Genomic DNA, 24,255 nt, shown 5'->3' with positions numbered 1-24,255 from the left:
ATAGCCCCTGTATGCATAACATCTTGACTCAAAAAAAAAAAATCTCTGTTAAACAGTTCTTTTAAATTTAGCATCAATCTGCACTTATGTATTCCTACTATATTTAATCCTGAGTAACAGCTAAAGCTTACTTCACACTGATTCTACATATTTCAGACACAGCTGACAAGAGGACCCTTCAGCAGGGTTGTGTCCTAGGGCAGAAGTGTGTCACTCTAGTGCTGCTCCTCATCTTCCTACTCTTTTTGAACTGACACTTTCTTCTTCTTGAATTTTTTACATCAGCAGCAGTATTCAGTGCTCCCTCCCATAGGCCAAGTATTATATCTGTATATCCAGTATATCCAAAACTCTGACTACTTTCCCTCAGCTAGTTGCTTGCAGATTAAAGCACCAGTGTTTGCATCTTGTAGAAATGTAAGAGCATTTAATTTTCATGATTCTCCTCTTCAGAGGAAAGAAAGATGAAGCAATTAGTCTAACATACACACTGGTAGCAGGAGGTTTAAAGGTGACCCAAAAGAGTTGATTGAATAAACTTAATTCATTTAGAGCTGTATAATTTAAAACTGACTCAAATTAGATCCTCCTCTGCTTACTTTCTGAAAATGGAGTTGTGAATTTTTGGTTTGCAAGACCTAAAAGCAGCAAAAAAAAAAAATTCCTGTATCAAAGAATGAAGATGTACTTGCTCCTGAGGGCAAGAAACCACAAAATTTTGCGCCCTCATCAGAGTAGCATTCATATAAAGACTCTTTGACCTAAGGAAAAATGTCTTTAGCTCTTTTGGTCTTCTGCCACCTGAACTGTTTCTAATTGTCTTTCAATATTTCTAAAAAAAGTATGATTGGTTTTGGTGCTGTAGAGTTAGTATATTCTTTTACATTTTCTCTGCACAATGTAAAAATAAAAGGATGATAATCTGAGGTGAGGGAATTGCCTTACCTTATCAAGAAAAGTTCCTTTCTTATTAAGAAAAGTTCCTTGCTTATTAAGAAAAGTTCCTTTTCTTAAAACACACTGTGTTCTGGAAGTGCTATTCCTACTGGGGCAAAGGATATTTGAGGACCAAATGGGATCCTGACTCTTAGCAGTTGTTATTTGTTGTTTGATTCAGACTTAGTGGAGACTCTCTCTATTTGTTTTTAGAAGTATTAATTGCAAAACTATAATGTGGTAGGTAGTCACTTGTCTTGAATAATATTTGAGAACACTTATCTTGCCTAACATTTTGTTTGCGAAGTGTGGTGCAGGATTTGGACTTGTGTGTCTTTTTCTAACTGAATATTGAAGGAATTAAAATATTTTATGGCAGTCAGTCTCCTTCATGTTGGGTTCCCTGTTAACTAACAAATTAACTTTTTATTTCTAGCAGTTTTCCTCTTTGGGATTTTCTAATTCTCAATTTATGGATTGAATGTAGTAGTATTTAGTGGGTAGAAGTAGGTGGATTAGAAGGAAGGTAGCAAAATACTTCTGGTAATCAACTTTCAAATTTCATTACTGCTGTTGTTGATTCATGTGCGAAACCCAAGCCATGGCAGTTTTGGAAATGAAATTGCTTGCATTAGGTTGTGGCTGCTCTGTGTTGGAGCCTGTCCTCTGTGAGGCTGCCAGTCGCCACATCTGCATGCAGATGTGCTCCACTCAGCTGTAATGCAGCTGGGTCCACACTGCCTGCTTGCACACTCTGACCAGCACACAGGCAATTTGGGAACATCCTGAAGTAGCGAGGCAGAGTAAAACCTCGTTGCCATGTGGTTTATTATCCTCTTCTAGTGAGTTGCCACTGACAAACAGTGACGTGACAAAGCTGGCAGTAAGAAAAAAAAATGAGGTTTGGTACCAAAACAGATCTGGGTACAATAAGTCAGATGAGCTTTCAGTCCTTGTGACTATTTTAGCAAATGCGTATTCAAAGCGAGCAAATGGCAGAGCAGTGTGACTCAGCAGTGGCAGCTGGGGTAGAGATGCCATCTGTAGTCTGAAATGACGCTCATAGTAGTGGGGAGTTGCATGACAGCTAACTAACTACATATAAGGTAGGTGGGCCCAGACTGATACATGATATTCAGGCTGTGGAGTAGCAACACTGAAGAGCAGATGTCCAGAGTATGAGGGATCCCTGGGTAGATCCAGTATTGCTGCTGTGTAGACTATTACTGTGATTTTGAGCTTAGAGGGAGGGGCTTGCATACAATTTTATCATATGGCCTTAGTAAGTCAGAGACCTGCAGGGAGTGTTGCTGAGAGAGAACAGATGTGAATTGTTTAGGTAGAGCTCTTTTCTGGAAATGCTCTGCTACTGGATTGCAAAAGCATTACTAGAGATGGAAAATATGTCAACTTCAATAAGAGTGTGCTGTAACTGCCAGTTTGCAATTCCCAGTTCCCTCAGGATTAAAAAAGGATTGAGATAGTTACGCAGGCCAAAGTCATCAGCATAGATAACTACTGTATGGAGTGAAGGTGAACACTGATTAGACCTTTGAAAATGTGTTCATACTCACTCTTTAAGGCCTGTTCAGTTAAGCTGTTCTTGCAGAGACTGAAAATAGTGGCTGGATACAAGGGTGTTGCAGAGTAGGAACAGATCACTTAGGGGTTATTCTGGGTAGGTTTGTTAGTGGACTGTCTTAGTTTACCTTCTAAATGGAACAACCTTGAATCAGTCATCAGCATTTTCTACTGTAAGTCTGCAAAATGGTGTGTCAAATTGAGAACTTCAGAACAAAACCAGTGCTAAAAATTAGCTCTGCTGTGTTTACTTCTACATGAAATGGATTATTAGAGAACCGTATCTCAAATTCTGAGTGATGCTTTAGTTCCACAAAATATAACATATCTTTATATAACTGATCTGTGTGTTCCTGAAAATGGAATTTTTGGGGTTTTGTGGTTTTTGTGTTAAGAAAATGGAGCCAGGGTCTTCTAAAGGGTCTTTAAAGACAATGGGCAGAAACTGATGCATGAGAAGCTCCACCTGAACATGAGGAAGAACTACTTTACTGTGTGGGTGACTGTGCACTGGAACAGATTGCCCAGATAGGTTGTGGAGTCTCCCTCATTGGAGATATTCAAGAACTGTCTGGACATAATCCTGAGTAATGTGCTTTAGAGGACCCTATTTGAGCAGGGAGGTTGGACCAGATGACCCACTATTGTCCCTTCCAACCTTACCCTTTCTGTGATTCTGGGATTTGTCCTGTTTTGCAGGTTTCTGTCATCAGAAGGTGATTGTTGACCTTAATGAGAGGGCTGTGGACAAGCAAGACGTTCATCTAATGGGATCAAAATAGTGTTGATATGGCTCAACTTTCCCCTGGCCCCTGCAGCATATGTCCATTCCTGGATCACAAAAATGAAGGCTGTCTCTCAGAGCTTGCATCTGTAATGCTGTGTCTACCAAGTTAACTCTAGGTGATACTAATTTGGTCTGGAAGATGAGGAGTGTTTTCCATGTGACTGGACTATATAAAGATCCAGACAAAAGTGTAATGGTGCATGGGTCACTAGTCACTGCTAGACACAGAAGGTGCTGACAATGTCTTTCTTTTCTTGAGCTAGTGCAAAACATGCTGGCAAAGTCAGTAGTTTTCAATTCCTTTTGCTCTGTAGGTGGTATGAGATGCAAGCAGTGCAAGACTGCAGAATAATGGCCTCTCAGTTTGGCCCTCAGTTTTAAGCTGCGCTAGCACTTCTTCGTGCTCTACATCAGAGATGTAGAGGCAGCTATAATAAAAATATCTTTTAAAAACAGTTTAATTTTTTGTTAGCTACCCACAAAACTTGTGCCTTTTCCAGGCTGACCATTATGACTCCTAAGTAGATGATGTTGATAACTTAAATGAGTAGGAAGGTGTGATTTGCCCCCTGACCCCCACCTCCATTGGATACCTATGGGCAACTGAAAGCAGGAAACCTAGCCAACCAAGTAGTTTCCTCCCCTAAGCCTGACAGTCCATGCTTTCTCATCTCCCTTTACACACACCTGCCTTATTCCTTTTTCTACAAATGGACTTGTGCAATCTCCTTTTTTTTTTTTTTTTTTTTTTGGCACTTATTTGACCCCTGAGTCCCCCTTCACTTTAGCTCTCTGGGTTGTTTTAACTATTTAAACCAGAGGATAGGAAATCTGGCAGCAGCAACAAAGGAATAGGTTTCTGCCAGTTGCTGCCATGAGTTTTGTTGAGTTCAGTTGGCTGGTTTTCTGTAAGTGGGCATAAACAGTGAATGGTTATAAAAATAAAGTTTGTTCTGTGAAAATGGAGACAGAGGAAGTGAAAGTGGAATGCAGCCAAAGTGATCCCAGCAGGACTGGGAATAGATAAGCGTGGGAGAAGACTCATTTGTCAAGGGCAAAACGTGGTTGGGTTAGGGGGAGATGAAAGCTGGAAGAGAGTTCTAGATAAAGTGTATGTCAGAGAAGCTTTTTAGTTATCCTTAAAAAATTGAGCATAGCAGGAGTGATGGACACCTGAAGAGACTTGAAGGAAGATGTGAGTGATGAATGATGGTGTCTGTAATACTTCAGAAAAGAGGTGCTGACCTGAGATCAAGTATGGAGTGAAAGAGTAAGAGTGTGGTTGTAACTGTTGTGCTGCTCTAAAATGGTCAGAAAGGCAGGCTGAGGTTCAGTTTAGTCAGAAGGACACCACTTCAGAGCAGTGGTATGATGGAGTCAACCCCATAGAAAAAGGGTTTGCAGATGTAGTTGTAGATGAGGATACACAGAAATGAGATGCAGACAAAAAGACCTGGAGTCTATTTTTGACTCCTTTGGAGTGCATGAAAACAGTCACAATTACAAGGATCAAAAGAGGACAGAACTTCACTGTGCTGGTGGGTGACATGGATTTGTACTTGAACTTAAACTAGCAATTCTCAGTAGTCTGTACCTGTCACTTCTTTTTTCTTAACAAGTTGTGATTGATCTACTGGTATGGGTGGTACGAACAAAAATATCTGTTTTTTCCGCTGTCTCATACTTTTGTGGGGTTGATTGTGATATGGCAAAAATTAGGGGAGGAAAGTTTTGGTCACACCTTGAGGCTGTTATTTTAGTACAAATTGCGTATATTCCTCTGGTACTAAAGTGTTTCAATTTAAAATCAGCAAAATTTTTATTATGCTTGTTGCTTTATGCATTTCATCCAGATCATGTGTTGGTTATTAAACATTGATTTTTATATTGTATCAGATTTTTTTTTTATGCTTTTATTGGCTTTTGGTGTCTATGAAATATTTTCTTCTGGATGTATTGCTCTGCGTTATGTTCTGTATTTTAACTTTAAAATGATAACTTGGTAATGCAGAGCCAATTTTGAGCTTTCTTTAAGTTATAGTACGGAAAAATTAAGAAACAGAGAAGAATGCTGCTTTTGTGGAGGTGTTGGTGTATTTATTTTAATTTTTTAATTTTTTACATTTATTTATGGTGACAAGTGATGCAAGTATCAGGATACACAGTGCCCACTGAAACAATTCACGTTTTTTTCTCCTGGTTTTAAAAAGCAAAACAAACTCCAAATGTGAAATTCTTCAGATATTTTCTCCTTCCATAAGATTTTCATTGTCAGCTGAGATATAGTATGAATTTTAAAACTGATACTTAAAAGTTTATCTTGCTGCAACCTTTCTTTCCAAGCAAATTGCCTGCCCATTTTTAGGTAATGGCATATCAAAAAGCGAATGCTTTGTCATATACGCCTTTGTGAGTACACTACCAAAGGATAACTGAAAAGACATTGTGAAAACATAGGCACATAATACTTGCACAAGTTCTAGTTGAATGTGTAAATGACTTGTCTAACTTGGAAAAAAAAAAGCTAGTGCAAGAGCGAATTGTGAGACTTATTTTTTTAAAACTTTTTTTCTCCTGAATGTTCTGTAAGACTTTTTAATTTCTGCTATGGCCCTCAGGAGATGGAAAAGTAGAACCATACATGATTTCTGGATGTGGCTTATAATATTGTGCAGAAATGATCAGTATTCTTGTCTAAATGTTCTTCCTCCTAACTCTTGAATTACCTTTTAATTACTATTTAACATCAAGCTAAATTTTATGATATTTTCCTGAAAATATTTAATTCAACCTTAAAATCTTAAGTCTGAGTGGCAAATATATGCTCAGAGTAGTTCTGTTATGCTATCTGTGTCTACCAGAACATTTTTCAGCCATAGTTTTTGTTGCACTTGACTTCTGTGCAATGTATAGCATAAAAGGATACGTTTTCACTTACGTGCTGAAGCGGTAAGATTGTCAGAATAGTTTCTCTGTTCTCCTTACTCTGCTTTGGGCAGTATGCCTTCAGGACACGGACAAATGATTGGCTTCAAAATGCTACAACTGCAATGCACAGTCTAAAGTTGGTTTCATCTAACCTTCAGGCTTTCACCATTTTACAAAGCCACGCCAGTGAGAATGTTTCTCTGTTTAAGAAGTGGAGAGATTAAATACAACTTGAATCCGCTTGAAAAAATACTATAATACAGTTAAGTATTCTTGTAATAGTTGGTTCTATTGAAACTCAAGTACAGATTTGCAGATAAAAATACGTGTTTCAGGTGCTTGAGTTCAATTTCCTGGGAAGTAATAAAATAACATTTTCTTTCTTTGTTAAATTGTAGTAAAAATACAACTACTGTAAATATTTCTACCCTAAAATAGTGATTTCTTGCTATAAGTTTACATACCTCTTGCAATTTCTATGTAGACAATATTTTTTATTGCACAAGTAAAGCTAAGTTTGATAAACTTTGTCCAAAATTATGTCATGACTTGTGCTGTTGGTTCATCGGTCTTGTTGAGGACCAAATCTGATGAGAGGAGAGGCACATTATTTGCTTATGTGCAAAATTTTGTATGTTAAATCAGTTCAGTAGCAAGTAATAATTTAGCCACAAAAGGAAGAAAGCAAGCTGTTAGCATCTTCTTTTTCTGTATGTGTGCCTTGGATGCGTTAAACAGCTTTGCTGTCAGATTACTGTCTCTCAATATAATCTACCTAAGATATTTTCCCCACAGTCTATGAAATATTTGATAAATCTTACTTTGTTGAAGAATGAAGTAACACAAAAAATAATACAAAAAGTAGCATGTGAAATGAATCATCCATTTGACATTCATTTGATTCTGTAGGGCACCTGTAATGAAAGACTTAGATTTGTAAGTTTAAAGAAGAAAGGTAAAAGATAAATCTCAATTTCTTTGTGTTTGATGCTCTCAGATTGTTTAATATGAAAAGTTTTCATACAATTCTGGTTTTTATCTTAGCTTTTTGCTGATACTTTAGTCCATGTTTATGCATAATATTACAGTGGGCAATGTTATGCTTGTCTTTGTGATTGAATAAAAGGTGTTAAAATCAGTAACAATGTGTAGAGCTTCATTTTGATAACAGGGAAAGTATGAAGTATTACTGAGAAAAGTTTGAGACAGCATTTTAATAGGAGGTTGTGCAAGGAGAACCTAGAGAAGAACAGACTGGTCCATCTAGACTCAATTCTGGGAAGGTGATGAAACAGCTCATCCTTGAAACCATTTCCAGGCACACAAAGGGCATCAGGACATCATATTGTTTGTCTAAATATCAGTAAGGCTGTCGACACTGTCTCCCACACAGGGAGGTCCCTCGAAGCATTGGGAAACACTTTTTTTTTCTTTTTCTTTACTGTCTGGGTAACTAAGCACTGGTGCAGGTTGCCCAGGGAAGTTGTGGAATCTGTTCTTGGAGATATTGTTTGGACATTGTCCTGGGCAACTGCCTCTAGGTGGTGCTGCTTGAGCAGAAGGTTTGGACGAGATGGCCTACAGCAGTCCCTTCCAAACTCAACTGTTCTCTGATTCTGTAGATTGGGGGGCAGTATATCTTAAATTTGTTATTTATTGGTCTGCTTCTCTAAATCTGGGAGCTTAACTGTTTCCTATGGGTGTAGAAACCTTCACTGTGTTTTCAAAATACATTTACATTGTTCTTTTTTCTAGACTTTCTTTCATACAGTTGGATTGCATGAAAAGATATGCCAGATAATAAAGTACTTACACCTTTTCTAGAGAAACTAGAGCAGTAACTGCACCTCTGATACAAAAGGATTTGTCTTTTAGTTTAACAGTGCCTGTATGTGTGAAGATATATTTTTAATCTCAATATTGCACATTGCCCCTCTCATTCATGTACCTGAGTTATGTGATTCACTGCTAGCTTAATTCTTTATGTACCTTGATGTCATTTCTTGAAAGATCTCTTCTGAGAGGTTCTTGTCATCCTCTTGTGACTCTGGATTTATACTATGACCGAACTCTTCAATCATCTCTCTACCTTCTTGGACTTATCTCCTTCTGAGGCTTCAGAGATGACCTTTTGTAACAACTTCTGTCATTTTCAACATCAGAACTTTTTCCATTCCTTTGCATTTAATTTGGTCTTCCTTTTTGTATGACCATTTAAAATTTTATACATCTTAGCTCAGCTCCCCTTAGGAAGTCCTCAGCTTTCATGTTGGCCATATTCCTTTTGTGCTCTGTACCCCTGTGTTCCCTGAGCTCCTTTTATAGTTCAGTCTGTATAACTTATGTACTCATCCCTCATTTACACATTTGTCTGGTTTCTGTCTGCACTGATGTTGTGGTGACGGGTTTGTTTGTTGTCCTCAAAGGAGAAGACTTTTTTTGTAAATAGCTGTTCCTATTGTCTCACTGGAAACTTTTGCTTTTATCTGTTGAATGAAGTTTTGATAGTTGCTATCAAAAGAGATGAGTTATAGAACAAATTTAATTAACCTGTATTTTCCCCTGTCACCTTGTTTTATGGTTAAACTGTCAAAGTTGTAATAGGGTGGCCAGTCTATTTTTCAGGCCTGCTTTTGTGGTTGAGATGCTGATGTGATTAGTAGAGATAATAGTTGAGCTTTAAACTTATTTCTTCCAAGTCATTGTTTCAGCTTTTTTTTTTCCCCCTTGGAGAGTAGGTTGCAAAATAACCTTGTATTCAATCTGTAGAAAATTCTGTGATTTAATTCAATGTAATGTTTTTAGGGCTGTCTTCATTCAGCACTCCTACTGAGTTTAATCATGTTCTTATCCTTTACCTTTTAACAGCATATTGTGAGAACGTTTAGGAGAAATGCCGGAGACTCTGATATCTACATAAGATTTTCTATAAATAAGCACCAGCAGTGTCTTGGAAAAAGATGTTGTTTTCAGGAGCAGCATTGTAAGACCACATATCCATAAATAAAATAATCAAAGAGATTAATTTATTTTTGGAACTCTCAGTTGTGTTCTCGAAGTCACAGAACTTGCTTGCTGATGTTGTAGTTACTATTGGTATAGTTATGAAAATATTTATTACTTTCAAGTACATGATTCCACCCCAATTACTTACATTGAAGTGGTGGAATTTGTTGTCACCAGTGCAATTGGTTGGAAGTTTGCCCAGTGCACTGGAGGTATACCGAAGCTTGCAGTTCGTAAGTTAAAATATGAAATAGTTTTGGTGTTCGGTGGATACTGTAACTTGTATACTGATGAAGATCTGTTCATCATTTCATGAAACTCTTGATTCTTCTCAAGGTTTCAGAAATATCTTGTGAACTGAAATGGAAATTGTCTTGGTAGCTTCGGTTATATAATGTGATCTGCATATGCAGGGTTGTTTGCTCTTTGCTGCCTTGCCCATGCCAAGGAAGGGTGAAAAAGGCATTAAGTGACTGTGACTTTTCACAACTACCTGTTGTCACCTTTCCAGTAAAGAACAGAAAAACTCCTTTTCCCTGGAGAACAAGAGGAAATTTAAAGACACTTTTGTTTAGATTATGTTTTGCTTAGTTGGAAACTGAAGGACATGTAATGGAGACTGATCTTTTCTCCCTTTCATCTCTTTCCTTTTTTCATCCTGTTCACTGCTGGTAAAGCATGGAAAGGTTTCCTCTTGCCAGGGAATATGAAGCTTTTTGAAATGGTAGCTTTCAAGTAGAAGCCTTTTCCAGGCCTGTTATATGTAGAGAAAGGTTAATTTAATAGAAGAAATCTAATAAATGGCATGGTAGACCACATGTAGTTGTGAATCTTCATGCTCTCCCAAAATTTGGGCTTAGGCTAAATGCTGGGATTCATAGTGATGTCTTACCCTGAAGAGTACAGGAAAGGATGTCCACCTGAGGTTTCTTGCAATTTTGGTAACTTGTAGCTAATAATTATCAAGTTCCCATCTTTCCTTTCTAAAATAAGCTACTACATGTTATTAATAAGGAATATGGAAGACAGAAAATGGAAAAATTATGCATGTATAAGACTTGATTATGAGCTGTTTAGCATTCTTTTCCCCCTTCTCCTTGATTGTGGCACTCCTTAATGGCTACTGAGGGGTGGGATTAGTTTTTAATGTCATGGTGATTTATAGTATGTAATGATCTAGGGAGGGTTTTACCCACTTCCTCTTCAGAAAAAAGTATAATTATAGGGCTATGTAGATTATTGAATGTTCTAACAACACCAGCAAAAGCCCTACAATGAAACTAAAGTCAAATTAATTTAGGAATAATTGGCCGTATTTCCTATTAAGCTGTTGGTGTTTACATTCCACTGATGCTAGTGGACAAGACTTGGAGTTCCATGTTCAAGTTACTAAGCTAAGAGGATGATTAAAACTTAGTGAGAACAAGGCTAGAAAAAGTTTAAAGTGGTTTTAGGTAATTGAGTTTACTTGGCTTTTATTGCTGTTACCTGTAATCAGTTGTTTTTTGTATAATGAATTCTAGTACTACAAAATAAAATACCACTGCAAAGAAGATAAATATTCTTAGTATTTAGTATGACTTCTCCCTATAGGGAAGGAGAATCTGTAATTTTCCTGAAGTGCAGCTCTTTTCATGGTTATTTTTTTAATATTAAGTGATGTCTCTGACCTTCTGCTTTTTTAGATGCCATAGGTTGTTTCAGTGTTACATTTTGGTAGGTAGTACTTAACACAAGCCTTTCAACATAAGTCATTAAAACTTATTCTCAGACTGCATTAACAGCAGCTCATAGTATATTCTTAATAGGTGTCTGAATGCTCTGCAGTCAAGATATTTTAAAATGCTTGTAACAGAAATAACATAGTGCCTTTAGAAGATGAAAACATCCTGTGCTTCAAGGTGCACTGTAATATAAACAGGTAAATTAATGTGGTAGGTGGGCAATTTTTTTAAAAGCAGAACTTGTTCTTGGATATATATGACTGAAAAGAGACCTGCTATAGCACCTTTATGCTTTACAATCTTTGAATTCACCCATCCATGTGAGAAGAAAAAAATAAATTTTCACAGGACTTTTACCTGACATCCCAAATAAACCTACTTTTGTACTGTGTTCTTACCATGGAGCTATCTACTTTGATAGATTTAGAACTAGTCACTATACTTTTACAACAGGTGGTGGAGAAAAATAAAAGCATGCTCTTGAATAAAAGGAGCAGATTGTTCTAACTAGTCATTTGAGCTGAATAAGAAAAGAGTATATGCGACACCTTCGTACATGGAGGCCCCAAAAGAAACCACTGGTAGCTGAGCCCTGTGCTGATAGAATATTGTTATATGCCTGTAGTACAATTCTTCTCTCATGCTGGTGGTTTGGGGTTCTTTTCTTTCTCCTGTATTGGTGATCTGTAGTGGATGAATTTCTGGGCTTATAACCAGCTCCTTAAAATGGAGGAGCATGAAATTTAAGATATTCTTAGTGTATTTTGGATTTTGTTTAACACCAGTAGTAGTCAGATAAAAAACAGATCTCAGAAATAAACTGTAAATTTGTGTTCTTTCAGTTGTCATTCTATAGAACTCATTCTATTGCTGAAAAAAATTCCTTTATAATGCTGATATGTTATGGAACTCAATAATGAAGAACACTTCTAAAATGTAAATATGAAAACTGGCATGCAGAATTTTTGGGTGGTAATTGGGAATAGCGTCTTTTATCTACAAATCAGTAGATCTCCAGGGTAGCATCCCTATAATACTATTCATAATAAATATTATGGGTATCTTAAATTTAATTTAATATTGTTGTGCAACTGACTGTTACTATTCTAAATAGTAGAAGTGACATAATCTCTAGGAAGTGTAGTGAGAACATTGGAATTGTTAGATAAAGATCAGTAATTCAAATTCAGAATAAGTTTTACTTTCTGTCCTGAGCCAATGAGCTAGGAGGTCACAATAAAATTGTACTGGGCATACACTGATCAGTGGTAGTTACTGAGACATGTTTCTCCTAGTCTTAAGCATATTTATATTTTAACCTGGTGGGGAAATGATCTGTTTAGCTCTTCTTTCTTGGGTTGGTGAAAAAGGAGATAGGATAAATCAAAATCACAGACCAGTATCAGTACTGAGTGTTGCTGCTAAGGAAATATGTTAGCATTTTAAAAAAATGTAATTTGTCTTCAAATTCAAACATATTTAAAAAGCTTTTTATAGGTATATTGTGTTTGTGTGACAAGGCTTTTGTGGCTGGGGGGGTCACAGGGGTGGCTTCTGTGAAGAACAGCTAGAAGCTTCCCCTGTGCCTCATGGAGCCAATGCCAGATGGCTCTAAGACGGATCTGCTGCTGGCCAAGACCGAGTCAGTCAGTGACAGTGGTAGCATCTCTGGGATAACAGATTTAAGAAGGGGAAAAGTTTATGTAACAGCAATGGCAGCCAGTGAGAGAAGGGAGAATATGTGAGAGAAAAAACTCTGTAGACTCCAAGGTCAGTGAAGAAGGAGAAGGAGTTGCTCCAGGTGCTGGAGCAGAGATTACCCTGCAGGCCATGGGGAACATCCCCCTGCCATCCATGGAGGTCTGTGGCAGAGCAGAGATCCACCTGCAGCCCCTGGAGGACCCCACAGAATATACCCGAAAGAGGCTGTGACCCCATGGGGAATGCCCATGCTGGAGCAGTCTCCTGGCAGGACTTGTGATCCTGCATGGGACCTACATAAGAGCAGTTTGTGAAAAACTGCAGCCTGTTGGAAGGCCTCATATTGGAGAAGTTTGTGGAGGACTGGCTTCCAGGGGAGGGACCCCATGCTGGAGAAGGGGAAGGGTGTTAGGAACCCTGCCCTTGAGGAGAAAGGAAAGGGAGAGAAAACATGTCATGAACTGATCACAACCCCCATTCCCCATCCCCCTGTGCCACTGAGGGCCAGGAGGTAGAGGAAATCAGGAGTAAAGTTAAGCCAGGAAAAAAGGAAGGGATGGGGAAAGGTTTTTTAAGATTTGATATTATTTCTCATTACCCTACTCTGATTTGATTGCTAATAAATTAAGTCAGGTCTGGTTTGCCCATGATGGTAATTGGTGTACGATCTTTCCCTGTCTTTATCTCGACCCATAAGTCTTTTATAGTATTTTTCTCTTCCTTGAGGAGGGGAGTGATAGAGCAGCTTTTGTGGACACATGGTGTCCAGCCAGGGTCAACCCACCACAAATAGATGATGTGTAAACCTTGACTATACGACCTGTATTAAATTTAGTTTAATTTTGGGGATTTTATGATTAATTTTAAGATTGAATTTAGATTAATCTTGATGACCTTGTTAGTTAGTGGAACTTTAATTTATTTTCTGAGAGTTCAGTATGGGATATTAATCTTTCTTTTTATAATGAACATTTAAGATTCATTATCTTTTATAAATGAAAATGGACATGTAGGCAGGAAATTTTTTGAGGCTAGTATGATTTATCACTTATCTTTTAGAAGGACATTGAAGAGGAATGTGTGAATTCTAGGTCTGTTTAAGCTGAACAGCATTTAACCTAGTGAAGAACTGTTGAACCTAGTGAAGTTTGTGGGAAAAGATAATGGATACAGTGAATTATTGATTTGCTTGGCTTCTGTGGAATGTAAATATTTCCCAAATACTTCCTTGGCAACTGAACAAAGCTGATGGACCCAAAATACAATTAGCAGTTGGACAAAATAATCACTTAAAGTTCTTTCTGTCTTCCTAGCTTACCATTCCAACTCTTGATGGGGCATTTGTTTCTGACTGACTACCTGATTTTTCTTTTTGTTTGTCTTCCATTGTTGAGGTGACTTGATGGCTGCTGCCACCACTGCAGGTTTGGAAAGTCATGGCTCTGGTTGATGCTGCCATATCTGGCTCTTCTGGGCCATATCCTGATGGCAGTGTCACTTGAAAGGAGGAGGTGCTGCTGGCTGCCTTGCATTCCAGTCCTTAGGCTTACATCAGGCTTCTGAGGTCAGATCAGTCTGGTGTATTGCTGCTCCTGCCACCTTTTTCAGAAAAATGATATTAGAAATCTAAGGTAAATGTGGATTTAGGGAGTGCAAGTTCCAAGAGCATTTGAATGTCAGCAGTGTGTGCTTCCAACCAGGAGATTGAGCAGAGGTGCACAAATCACTGTGAGGTGGTGTGTGTGTTGGTAGGTATGCATAAATTCAAGTAGCAGGGTAATACTGAAGATAAATTTCAGGTTACACAACAGCTGTAGCTAAAGGAATGGAGTGGTGATGTGTAATGGAACAATGGTTGGTAGTGAAGTACCTTTTTATAGAGTTTTGGGGAATATTAGAAATGGCTTAGTAGGAGATGCCTAACTTGTCATTTGTAGTATATTAGCAGACTGTTGTCAAAATGTTAGGCAACAAATATGAGTGAGTATTTGAGTTCAGTTGCTGAACTTAGCTTAGAGGTAGTAAACGTTCATCAAGCTGATCCACTTCCTTCTCTGAACAGCACTGTTACATTATTGCGGAGAGTCGCCCAGTAGCTGAATTAGGTGCTAATAAGTCCTGACCTACAGTGTACTTTTGTCATATGTGATTTTATGTTTGAGTGGTTCAAGATTGATTTAAAATGTATATGGTTTTGAACAAATGACTGGGAACAAAATATATCACTGCAGGTTTCGCTCACCCACCATCTCTTCTTGTGTTTTCCACACAGCATGTTACACTACATTTGTCTCTTAGTGCCTGGAGTTACCGGAATAGCACTCAGGCAGTTGACTGCTAAAACAGAGAAAGGGATGTCTGAATTTGCTCATGGTTTAAGTCATAAGGAGTAGTCTGCAGAGGGTTTAAAATGCTTGATTTGACTTGTGTTATATTTGATAAATCACTACAGCATTGGCTGTTACCTTACTTGACTTGGAATGTCTTGGTATGTTGGTAAGAGGAGGTGGTGTGCTTCATGGGAGGAAGCCATTGGTTTAAGCAGTTGTTACAGGGTCGATTTTGTAGTGGGTTGATAATCTGTACAGATAAACTTTGCTCATGTGCGTGTGATAAATGCACACTTTGCTTGTTGTGTGGATGGAGCCATGATGTGCACACACGGAGGTTTGGATTGCTTGCTGTGTGTATTAACAGGCACATTGTTATTGCTAATCAGAACCCTGATAACTAAAATTAATAGTGGGTACAAAGACAAGCAATTAAGGACATTCATCTTCCAGATGAGTCTAAAAGATTCATTGGTAGTTTAAATTTATATACTGAGGGCACTTAAACCATTAAAAAGGGTAATGGGTGCCCTGCAGGCATGTGCTTCAAAGCCATATGTCATTTTGGTGCTGGGACATCAGACTGATAACTTCCCTTTAAGGGAAACTGCTATTCATTTATCAATTAAATGTTGAAGGAAAAGTACATTTTTTGCTGTAAAGTGATCACAGAAGTGTATTGTAAGCTAAATCAAAAGCCAAGATTTATGTTCTAAGCCTTTTGAGCTTTATCATAATGTATGTTAATTAGAAAAGTCTCTCAGTGGTAACAGAGGGCACTGGAGTTGAAACTTTGAAAAGTATAAATGTTTCTTTGAAGCACAAATATTTCTCTTCCTGTACCTTGCAGTCTTTGACAGTGATGTAGTAACCAACTTAGTACAGAACATGAAATGTTGGGGTTTTTTCTGCTGTTGCTGTTGATGCTATGCTTATGTTGTCACAAGGTGATGTTTGAGCAACTTTTTTAACATAGAGATAAAAATGAAATTTTAAGGTTTTACAGTACTAGGTTTAGCACAAATTTTGCTACAGTGTAGAATTTTCATTCTGTCCTGATGTTGTCCTTGCCAGCTGAAGCAGTGGTTAACATGTAGTTCTGGGAGTGCCGGGGAATGTATCTGGCAATGGTTTTTGGTGATGTAGGGATTAGCTAAAACTTGGTTTTGTCAGTCATTCAAAATGACAAAAAATTTGCAGATTTCTGTGAACTATTTGAGTTGTCCCTAACTGAAGATGAAACAATCTCGGTGTGGGACACAGTATAGATTTACTTATGAAATTTAGGAAAAGAAATTTCTCCTTCCCTAAATATGAACACTGTTTGTACAAACTCTCTTCCTGTTACAAGATATTTGAATATTCTGCTTTGGATAGGTTAAAATTATTTTTATTCTCAATTTGGTGACGTGTATGCCCATTCCTCCTTTCCTTTTTCTCTGGCTTTTCTGAGTTCCAGACCGTATATGTCTTGTACAGAGGGCAGAAATGAGCACAGACTGTAGTTCCTGATGACCCTCAATCTCACCTTGCCTACCTCCAGTCTATTTGCCTCCAGACTGTAGTGCGAGCTGATGAGAGCCTGGCAAACATGGGAGGGGGTTGGTGGCTGGTGCCATGGTGGTGACTCATCTTATGGCGACACTAAAATTTATTGTGATAAGGGGGTTTTGTTTGTTCTTGGATCTCGCTGTACTTGTCCCATATTTTGTATTAAAAAAAGTTAAACAACAAAGTCGATGGAAATGCCCCTGTTATTCTAGAAGTGTCTTAACAAAATCAACTTTTGTTGTGGCTAGAGTTGTTAATTGGGTTTATATGCTCGAACTACTGAGGACAGGGAGAAGATGCAAGAAATATCCCACCTGATTTCCAAGAATTCCCTATAATCTAATTCTTGAATTTTTATACAACTGCCTTCTGGATTAAAAAATACTACCTAAATAATGATGAATGCACTGTGTTTTCTCTTTCACTCTCTCCTGCTACTGCCTTTTGTTTTTGAGCAGGAGGAGAAAACTGGAGGGCTTTGTGCCATGCATATAGAGATAACAGCTGCTGCAGAATTGTATGCATGACATCTGTATTTTCTCGCCTTTATGCTCTGCTCTTTTTTTGACCAGGCTCTTTTGATTCCTTTGTTTCTCCCTTCTCAAACCTTGATCTGTTTCTGTGATCATCATACTTTTTTCTCTCTTTTCCCCAACCTACTTAATGGCCTTGAGTTAAGAATGCAATAAAAAACTTACTGAATGAGACAGAGCAGACATTACTGTGTTACATGGGAATTCTGGATTTTTTTCCTCCCATCGTTTACATTCCTTCCATTCTTCTTTCTTCGTGTCACTTCTCCTCTCAGCTTTTGTTGTAAGGTTTTCATATCCATTGTTTGTGTGACTCTGAAAAAATGCTTTGTTCTGTTATGCTAGACTGATTTAGTAAAGCAAGATCTCCATTCTGCACAAATTATTACATTTCTAAGTAAATTTTAATTATTTTGTCTGACTGTTTTGGGGACAATATTTATCCTTGTTGCTGGTGTTTGGACTGCTTATACTTTCAATGCTTCAGAATTTTTGATTTTCATCTATAATTTTTGAGCCTGGTCTATTATTTTCAGTTTCCCCTGTGGTTTATATAATGTGTTGTTTTTTGTCACACAGACATTAAAGTAAATTTCAGTTGGATTGGTGACTTCAGGCTGTGATCTGCCCTGACAGAAGGTGCTCTAGAGGGAAATTGGTTACACGAGATAGTGATGTTTTTACAAAAGAGAGAAGAACACTGATGGATCAGCTGCTTGCAGTTTTTAGCTTTGCACAGGCAAGCCTGTGAACTGTGGCACAGTCTGAGTGGACACTGTAGTTGTGGTGGATCTTGGAGGGTTGACTCTTGGAAGATCTCTGCTTTTAAGTAAACTAATAACAAGTTTCTTCTCTAGGGGGATGCACGTTCGATGATGGTCCTGGGCCCTGTGACTACCACCAAGACTTGTATGATGATTTCGACTGGGTACATGTCAGTGCTCAAGAGCCTCACTATTTGCCACCTGAGATGCCTCAAGGTGAGAAACCCCACAGATACTGAAGGGATAAGTTACTTAAGAAAGTACTTAAGTGCACTTAAGTGCTCGGAGCCTCACTGAATATGGCCTCGAGGCCATTCTCTGTGATATCCACTTGAACCTTGATAATGGAGGTAATAAAAAGAAACAAAGATAATAAATATAACAGTCTTTGTAATTGAGAAGCCTTCTTAGATCAAGTCCCCCTTTAAAGTTTGGGGGACATGGGGAAGGGAGGAAAGAAACCATAACCATCTCTTTTTGTTCTGTGTGGAATTCCCATTGATGCGCAGTCAAACTCTGGTTTTTATATGACAGCTAAGATATCAATTAAATTATTCAGGTAAGCATTAGAATAAATGCAGGAAAAAGGAATACACTTTTCCTTTCTTCCCTTCCCCCAACCCTTATCATCTGAAGGTAATCAGAAAAGCTTTGATTTATGGAAATATTGCTGTTGTTAATTACTATTTAGGACAGGTAATGAATAACTGAAGAGGTGCAGTCTACATGACCTTGCCTGCTCACCTTTGATGAACAGCTTAATCGGCGCTTCCCAGACAGCATGATACGCTGAGAGAATGAAAGCATTTGAAATTCAGCTACATTTTCCAATTAATAATACATTAAGTAATTAATCATGCAGAGGAGGAAAAAAGGTCATGGCTATTTTATTTGTATCTAAATGGTTTTGTGAAGTGAGGTACGTGTGGAGAAGGAGTGGGAAATGTTGCCACACAGAAGTAACCTCACCTCTGCACCATTCCTTCCCCTGTTTTTTATGTATTGTTGTGTATTATTAATGGTGGTTGTTCTATGAAATTTTACTTCTTAGCTGCTGACTAGGTGGGTTCTTCTTGCTTTGGAGTCACTGATACTCCAGTGACAACAGCTGTTACCATGCCCAATATCTTGCAAAATATGTTCACTGAACAAGATCCGCACTTATTTAATGGTCTTCTTGGTGCTTCAGGTTTGCATAAGCAAGAATAAATTTAAAGCCTGAAGCCTCAGCATTTGTGATGGTCTAGTATTAAAAAATCAAAACAGTATCTCCACTGGGAAGGCTGAAATTAGTTACTTTTCATGTTGCATTTTTGAGAGCCTACGTGGGTTTTCTAAAGGTTGGAGGTATCTTAATTGTGATGGAAGCACCATTTTGTAAAAAAAAAAAAAGTAATTTGGTATTCTCAGTCCTTAGACACACCTTGTATAGGAAGAAGAGCAATTTGAGGAATTGTAATTTGAATGAATCTAAATGACAAGATAGTTTCTTCTTGCTTGTCCCAAATAACATACCTGTCATCCTTAGGCAGTTTTCAGAGTTAAATGACACAGTGCTCTCTGGCATGTTGTTTCTGTTCAATCCTGCTACAGATTCTTTTTCTCAGAGTGTAGCATGTGAACTCTTTCAGAGGAAGTTCTTTTCTCAAATCTGTATGTGAAATTGTGGGTACTCAATAAAATCTAGCAGAATAATGGAATGTTTCAGATGTAGTCCCAAACAGATACAGAAGAAGCTCTGATTATTATTTATTTTTTTTCCTCTGGTTAGAATGCTAGATTTCTTGTACCACTGTTGATAAGTTTGGTCTTCGGTATCTGAGATCCAGACTAAAACTGAGCAGTCTCATCTGGCAAGCTGCCTTTAAGAAGTTCACAGTTCCCAGATTCTGAAGATCTATGCCATATCTAAATATTTAGGTTCATTTGTGTTTGAAATAGCATGGCTTTAAGTCTAAAAAGGTAACATGGTTCTGAAATGAGTGCTGAATTCCTTCAGTGGGTCTGCAGTAAGTGGGAACAGCAAGAGGTTCAGGCAAAAGCAGAAGGGAAATAAGTGTGTGCAGTCATCTACTGTGCAGTGCTTTAACATTCCTGACGCTTCCTGATTACTGTTGAAACTGAAAAGGATTCTACTGCTCATGAAGAAGTTATCCAAGTAGAATAAGATGTGGAATGAAGGTATAGGTGAAATTATAGGTATAGTATTATAGGTATAGGTAAAATTAAACTACTGCTTTTTCACTTTGAAAAATGCTGTGTTTTATAACCTGTAGAAGCCAGGAATCTTCTAGGGACCACTTTTTCAGTCACTGAATGAGAGCAGAGAAAGAAAGAGGTACCCAGAAAAACTAAGCAGCAAAGAAACTGAAGTCCGAGGGTAGGGACTGTTTTCTTTGCACCTCTTCCTTTCAGGCTCTATAATACTTCAGCTAGGCACGAAGCTCCTTAATGCATGTGCTGATGTTCTCTCCATGGACACCCTTTGTACTGTTTGGAGCCTTTGTCTTTTACATCTCTTTGGAATACAATGCAATGGGGGCTTCTGGTATAGATTAGTCTTGGGAGGAGCACTGTTTTGCCACTGTGATAGAAAGATAATACCAGTACAGTGAGTATGCTGCTTTCAGGCCTCTAACTTTACCAGATTCACACAGAAACATTGTAGTTATAAAGGATTATACTCAATTTTCAAATGTCAATTTTCAGTCTTCAGTACATTCAGAAAGTCTTATTAAAAAACCCCAAACCCAAACAACAAAAGATCCCAGAATAAAAACAGTGTGAGAGAGAAAAGGACACATAAAAGAAAATAGGAAAAGGGAAAAAAATGAAAATTGTTAATGTTTTAGCAAGTGCTAAATTGACAAGTGCTAATGTTTTACTTTTGATTCAAGGAGGGATAGTGGTTTAAATCAATGTTGTGCTTTGGAGAGGGATGATAAATCATTGGAAATTTAAGACCTAATGGCATGTGTTTCAGAGTGCTATGAAAATATGAAAACTTGTCCTAATGGAAAACATTTTGCAGGTGTAACAATAGTAACTGCTATTGGAAAAGCAAGTGTAATTACCTCTGAGCAATTAATGCAACTTCAGATTTTTTTTTAGACTGACCTACATGGTATTTCTCAAGTTGTGAGCCGAGGCAAAAGCCACTTATCTTCTGTTATGGGGAAAAATAAATGTAGTACATAGTGATTAATTTTGAAATAAAATGAACACTCAGAGCAGGTGCTTGTGCACAGCTTTAAATACCAACTTGTAAAATTGTCTGAACTGCAGCTTACATTATAAAACCTTTGGATTACTTACTAAGACCTTGGAAACCACCTGATGTCCAACATTAGCTTTCTAAGAGCATATAAAAGTGACCATGCTAGATCAAGCTAAAGGTCTGCTGCTTTTGAGTGTAGTCATTAGCAGTTACCTGGGGAAGAGTGCAAAGGTAGGACAAGTGAGTGCTGATCATGCCCTGACTGCTCTCCTACTTCCCAGCTGTTTGGCATTTAGGAATGTTCTCAACTAGAAACAGGCTTTATTGGTGATATTCTCAATGTCCTGTTAGTTTTGTCTTATTGTGTGTGGTTTCCTTGAAGCCTTCTTGTATCTGCTGTGTCATAAAACAGAGTGCCAGATTTTGTTATGAAACATGGGGAGATGCAGCTCTTCTTACTTGTTTTGAACTTGCACATGACTTCTGTTTAATGCATGTTGGCTTCTTGAAAGGAAGTGAGCAAAACTGAGTGCTGTCTTCTCCAACCCATTCAGATTTGTTTAAATACCTTTTAAATAAAAGCGCATCCTTCTGCGGGCATCGTTCAAGCTCAAATGGTCCAAGATGATTGAGTTGTTCCCTATGTGGAAGTGGTTCCACAACTGTGGATTTGCATTTTGTGTGAGGCAAGGTTGGTAACATTTTTATAGACATGATGACAAAAATGAAGTCCAAGCATTTAACTGGTGGTCTTTGTACCTCTAAAATAAAACATTTTTCAGATATTGAAGCTAACCCTTTAAAGCATGTATTATGTTTTCATGCATATGATTTTTATACATTATACTTTACAAGATAGAAATTAGAGAATGATATTAAGATGAAATCCAATTTTGTTTATGGATATTTTTAAGTTATTTTAGGGGATTATTCATGGTGTGCGGATAACTTAATTTTGCAGAAGACAAAGGAAATAATAGTGCTTTCTTATACCACTGGGGATGTGCAAAGAGGGATTTTATCCATATTATTAATATGTTTACTGATGGTTTTACCCTTAGATAGAGAAGATAGTTTATTTACTCAGTTTGGTTTGCCTGTTAAAAGCAACATTTTTCTGAGGTTGTGCAAGGTCAGGGCATGAGAGCCTGTAATAGGCTGTATGATGAGGAACCACTTAATAAAGGACTTTTTTAATGTAAGGACTATTACCCTCCTGGTTACCAATGCATTTTGAAGAATGTCTAAATTACAGTGGACAATACTGACATGCTGAGATGGACATCTTGTTTCTGATCTCTCAGATGGCTAATGTGCCTGAACTGGATGTGTGCTATTTTTTTTTTAATTGGTTTTCTAAAAATCTGAGGAAACTAAATTACCAGGAGTGAGAAAAAGTTCTTAGGTGCACTTGTCATCTTGCATGACTAAAGGGGAACAGATTAAGTCTTGAAAGATATTCCTTAGTGTTATGGTGTTTTGCAAATGCAAACTTTATTTACAGTGAAGAATATTGCAGAAATAATTTTCTACTTTGCAGAAATTACACATGACCTTACATGCTGCCCTATTAAAGAATAAGACTAAATTCACTACTCTGAGAAAAAGGAAAAGAAACAAAACAGTCCTGAAAAGTAAAACATTATATATTCTGGCTTGGGCTGATGTCTAGGTGTCCCTGGTAGAAGACTGCACAGTTATTTCAGAATCGAGAATGTATACAGTGAAAGGTACTGGAGATCGGAGGAAGTATGTTGACAAGTAACCTTAGGCCACACTTCATGGTAATTTCTTTTTTATGGTTTTTGGGTAGAATGTCTTACTGCTCATTACCACATTCTGTCATTCCCAGAGGCATTTTCATGTTTCTTCCTTCTCCCAGTTGCTCTGTTGTGCATGTGGTTGTGAACTCACATGGATTGAAAATAATAACCCAGGGAAAAAAAAAGGAGTATGCAGCATGGGTCAGTTCATTAGCCCAGTTAGTTCACTGTGCAGCTGTAAAAAGATTTGTGCTCGTATAGATGATGAAGACCTTGGGAACTGGTTGCATAGGTGGGTATAGGGGTTGTGTAAACCTCTGGGGTGCCTGAAAGAAATATGAAAATTACACCCTTAGATTTACATGGAACTTTAATGTTCCTGTACAAATAGTTTTGAGTATTTATTGTGATCTAAAAGGTCAGTTGTGCTCTATTTAAATTCTGCCTTGTACAGAAAGGAAATAACTTCTGTGTCACCCACATGACCCAAAATGAATTTCAGCACGGACCAGTGTAAGTGTTTATAAAATGTATAAATGAGAAAGGGGAACCAGAAGGTCACGAATTTTGTGTTTTAATATAGATTTCATATGAATGTAACTCAGAAAGGAAAGCTGTAATGTAAAGGTTATATAGATGAGACTTTTGGCCTTTTACTTCACTTAAACCTGAATTTTTTTTTCCTGTAAAAATGAATCCACCAACTCATGAATAAATATGAATTATGTGGATGTGTATGGGTACAATCAGACAAAAGCTAACTGGGAACCAGTGTCTGGTGAAAATAGTGTGTTTCTTGAGGCATGGAAAAGATTGGGAGCTCATCAGCAGGAGAACCCTCACCATGTCCCCGGTTACTGAGCTCTTCCACTGTGATGCTGTTCCACACATGATGCGTCAGTTTGCTGTTTTGCGCTACAGAAGAGTGAAGTTTAAACAGAATGCTTTCTGGGTCTCTTTATTTTAATAGACAGGCAAGCAGAGTTCACCAGTCCACGGAGCAGTCGGAACTGTATTTTCAAAATTTTGCTGCTCTATGACTTGCATGTTGCTAAAGATCAGAGAAACTGTGTGCAAGAAAATTTGTTGACTAGTCCATAGATTGGCAAATACAATTCAGGAAGATAGTGGTTTTAAAATTTGATCATCGAAAGCTTATCTGGGTTGTTACATTATGAAATTAATTGCAAAAGCTAGAGTCTGTGTCTGGGGATGGTAAAAAATTCTGCTTGTCTCTTCTTCTTTTGTATTTATTTATGTTTTATTTAAGGTGACTGAGATATTTTTTTTCCTTAGACATCTGAGTCTTCATATACTCCTTTGCCCAAAAAGTTGACTGATATTTATTTCCTGTTTAACTTGTCAATGTACTGCAGAGTTGAATTTATTTGAACTACTTCCTTAATCAGAAAAACATATTTTACTGTTTTTCTT

The 24,255-nt window shown here is 37.7% G+C and overlaps 1 protein-coding gene across 15 annotated transcripts in view; it reads left to right on the top strand.

Annotated features, from left to right (window-relative positions):
• Positions 1-24,255, top strand: part of PTPRK (protein tyrosine phosphatase, receptor type K) — a 393,103-nt gene that overhangs the window by 67,021 nt on the left and 301,827 nt on the right. For all 15 annotated transcript variants that reach the window (XM_027633191.1, XM_027633178.1, XM_027633156.1 and 12 more), the window contains exon 2: positions 17,935-18,057. In XM_027633191.1, the coding sequence (XP_027488992.1) occupies positions 17,935-18,057 (123 nt within the window). The remainder of the gene's footprint in view (positions 1-17,934; positions 18,058-24,255) is intronic.

The sequence above is a fragment of the Corapipo altera genome, unplaced genomic scaffold, assembly GCF_003945725.1.
Source record: "Corapipo altera isolate COAL_440 unplaced genomic scaffold, ASM394572v1 2b, whole genome shotgun sequence".
NCBI lineage: Eukaryota > Metazoa > Chordata > Aves > Passeriformes > Pipridae > Corapipo > Corapipo altera.
The sequence above is the reverse complement of the archived record's forward strand: the minus strand, read 5'-3'. Positions and strand labels throughout refer to the sequence as shown.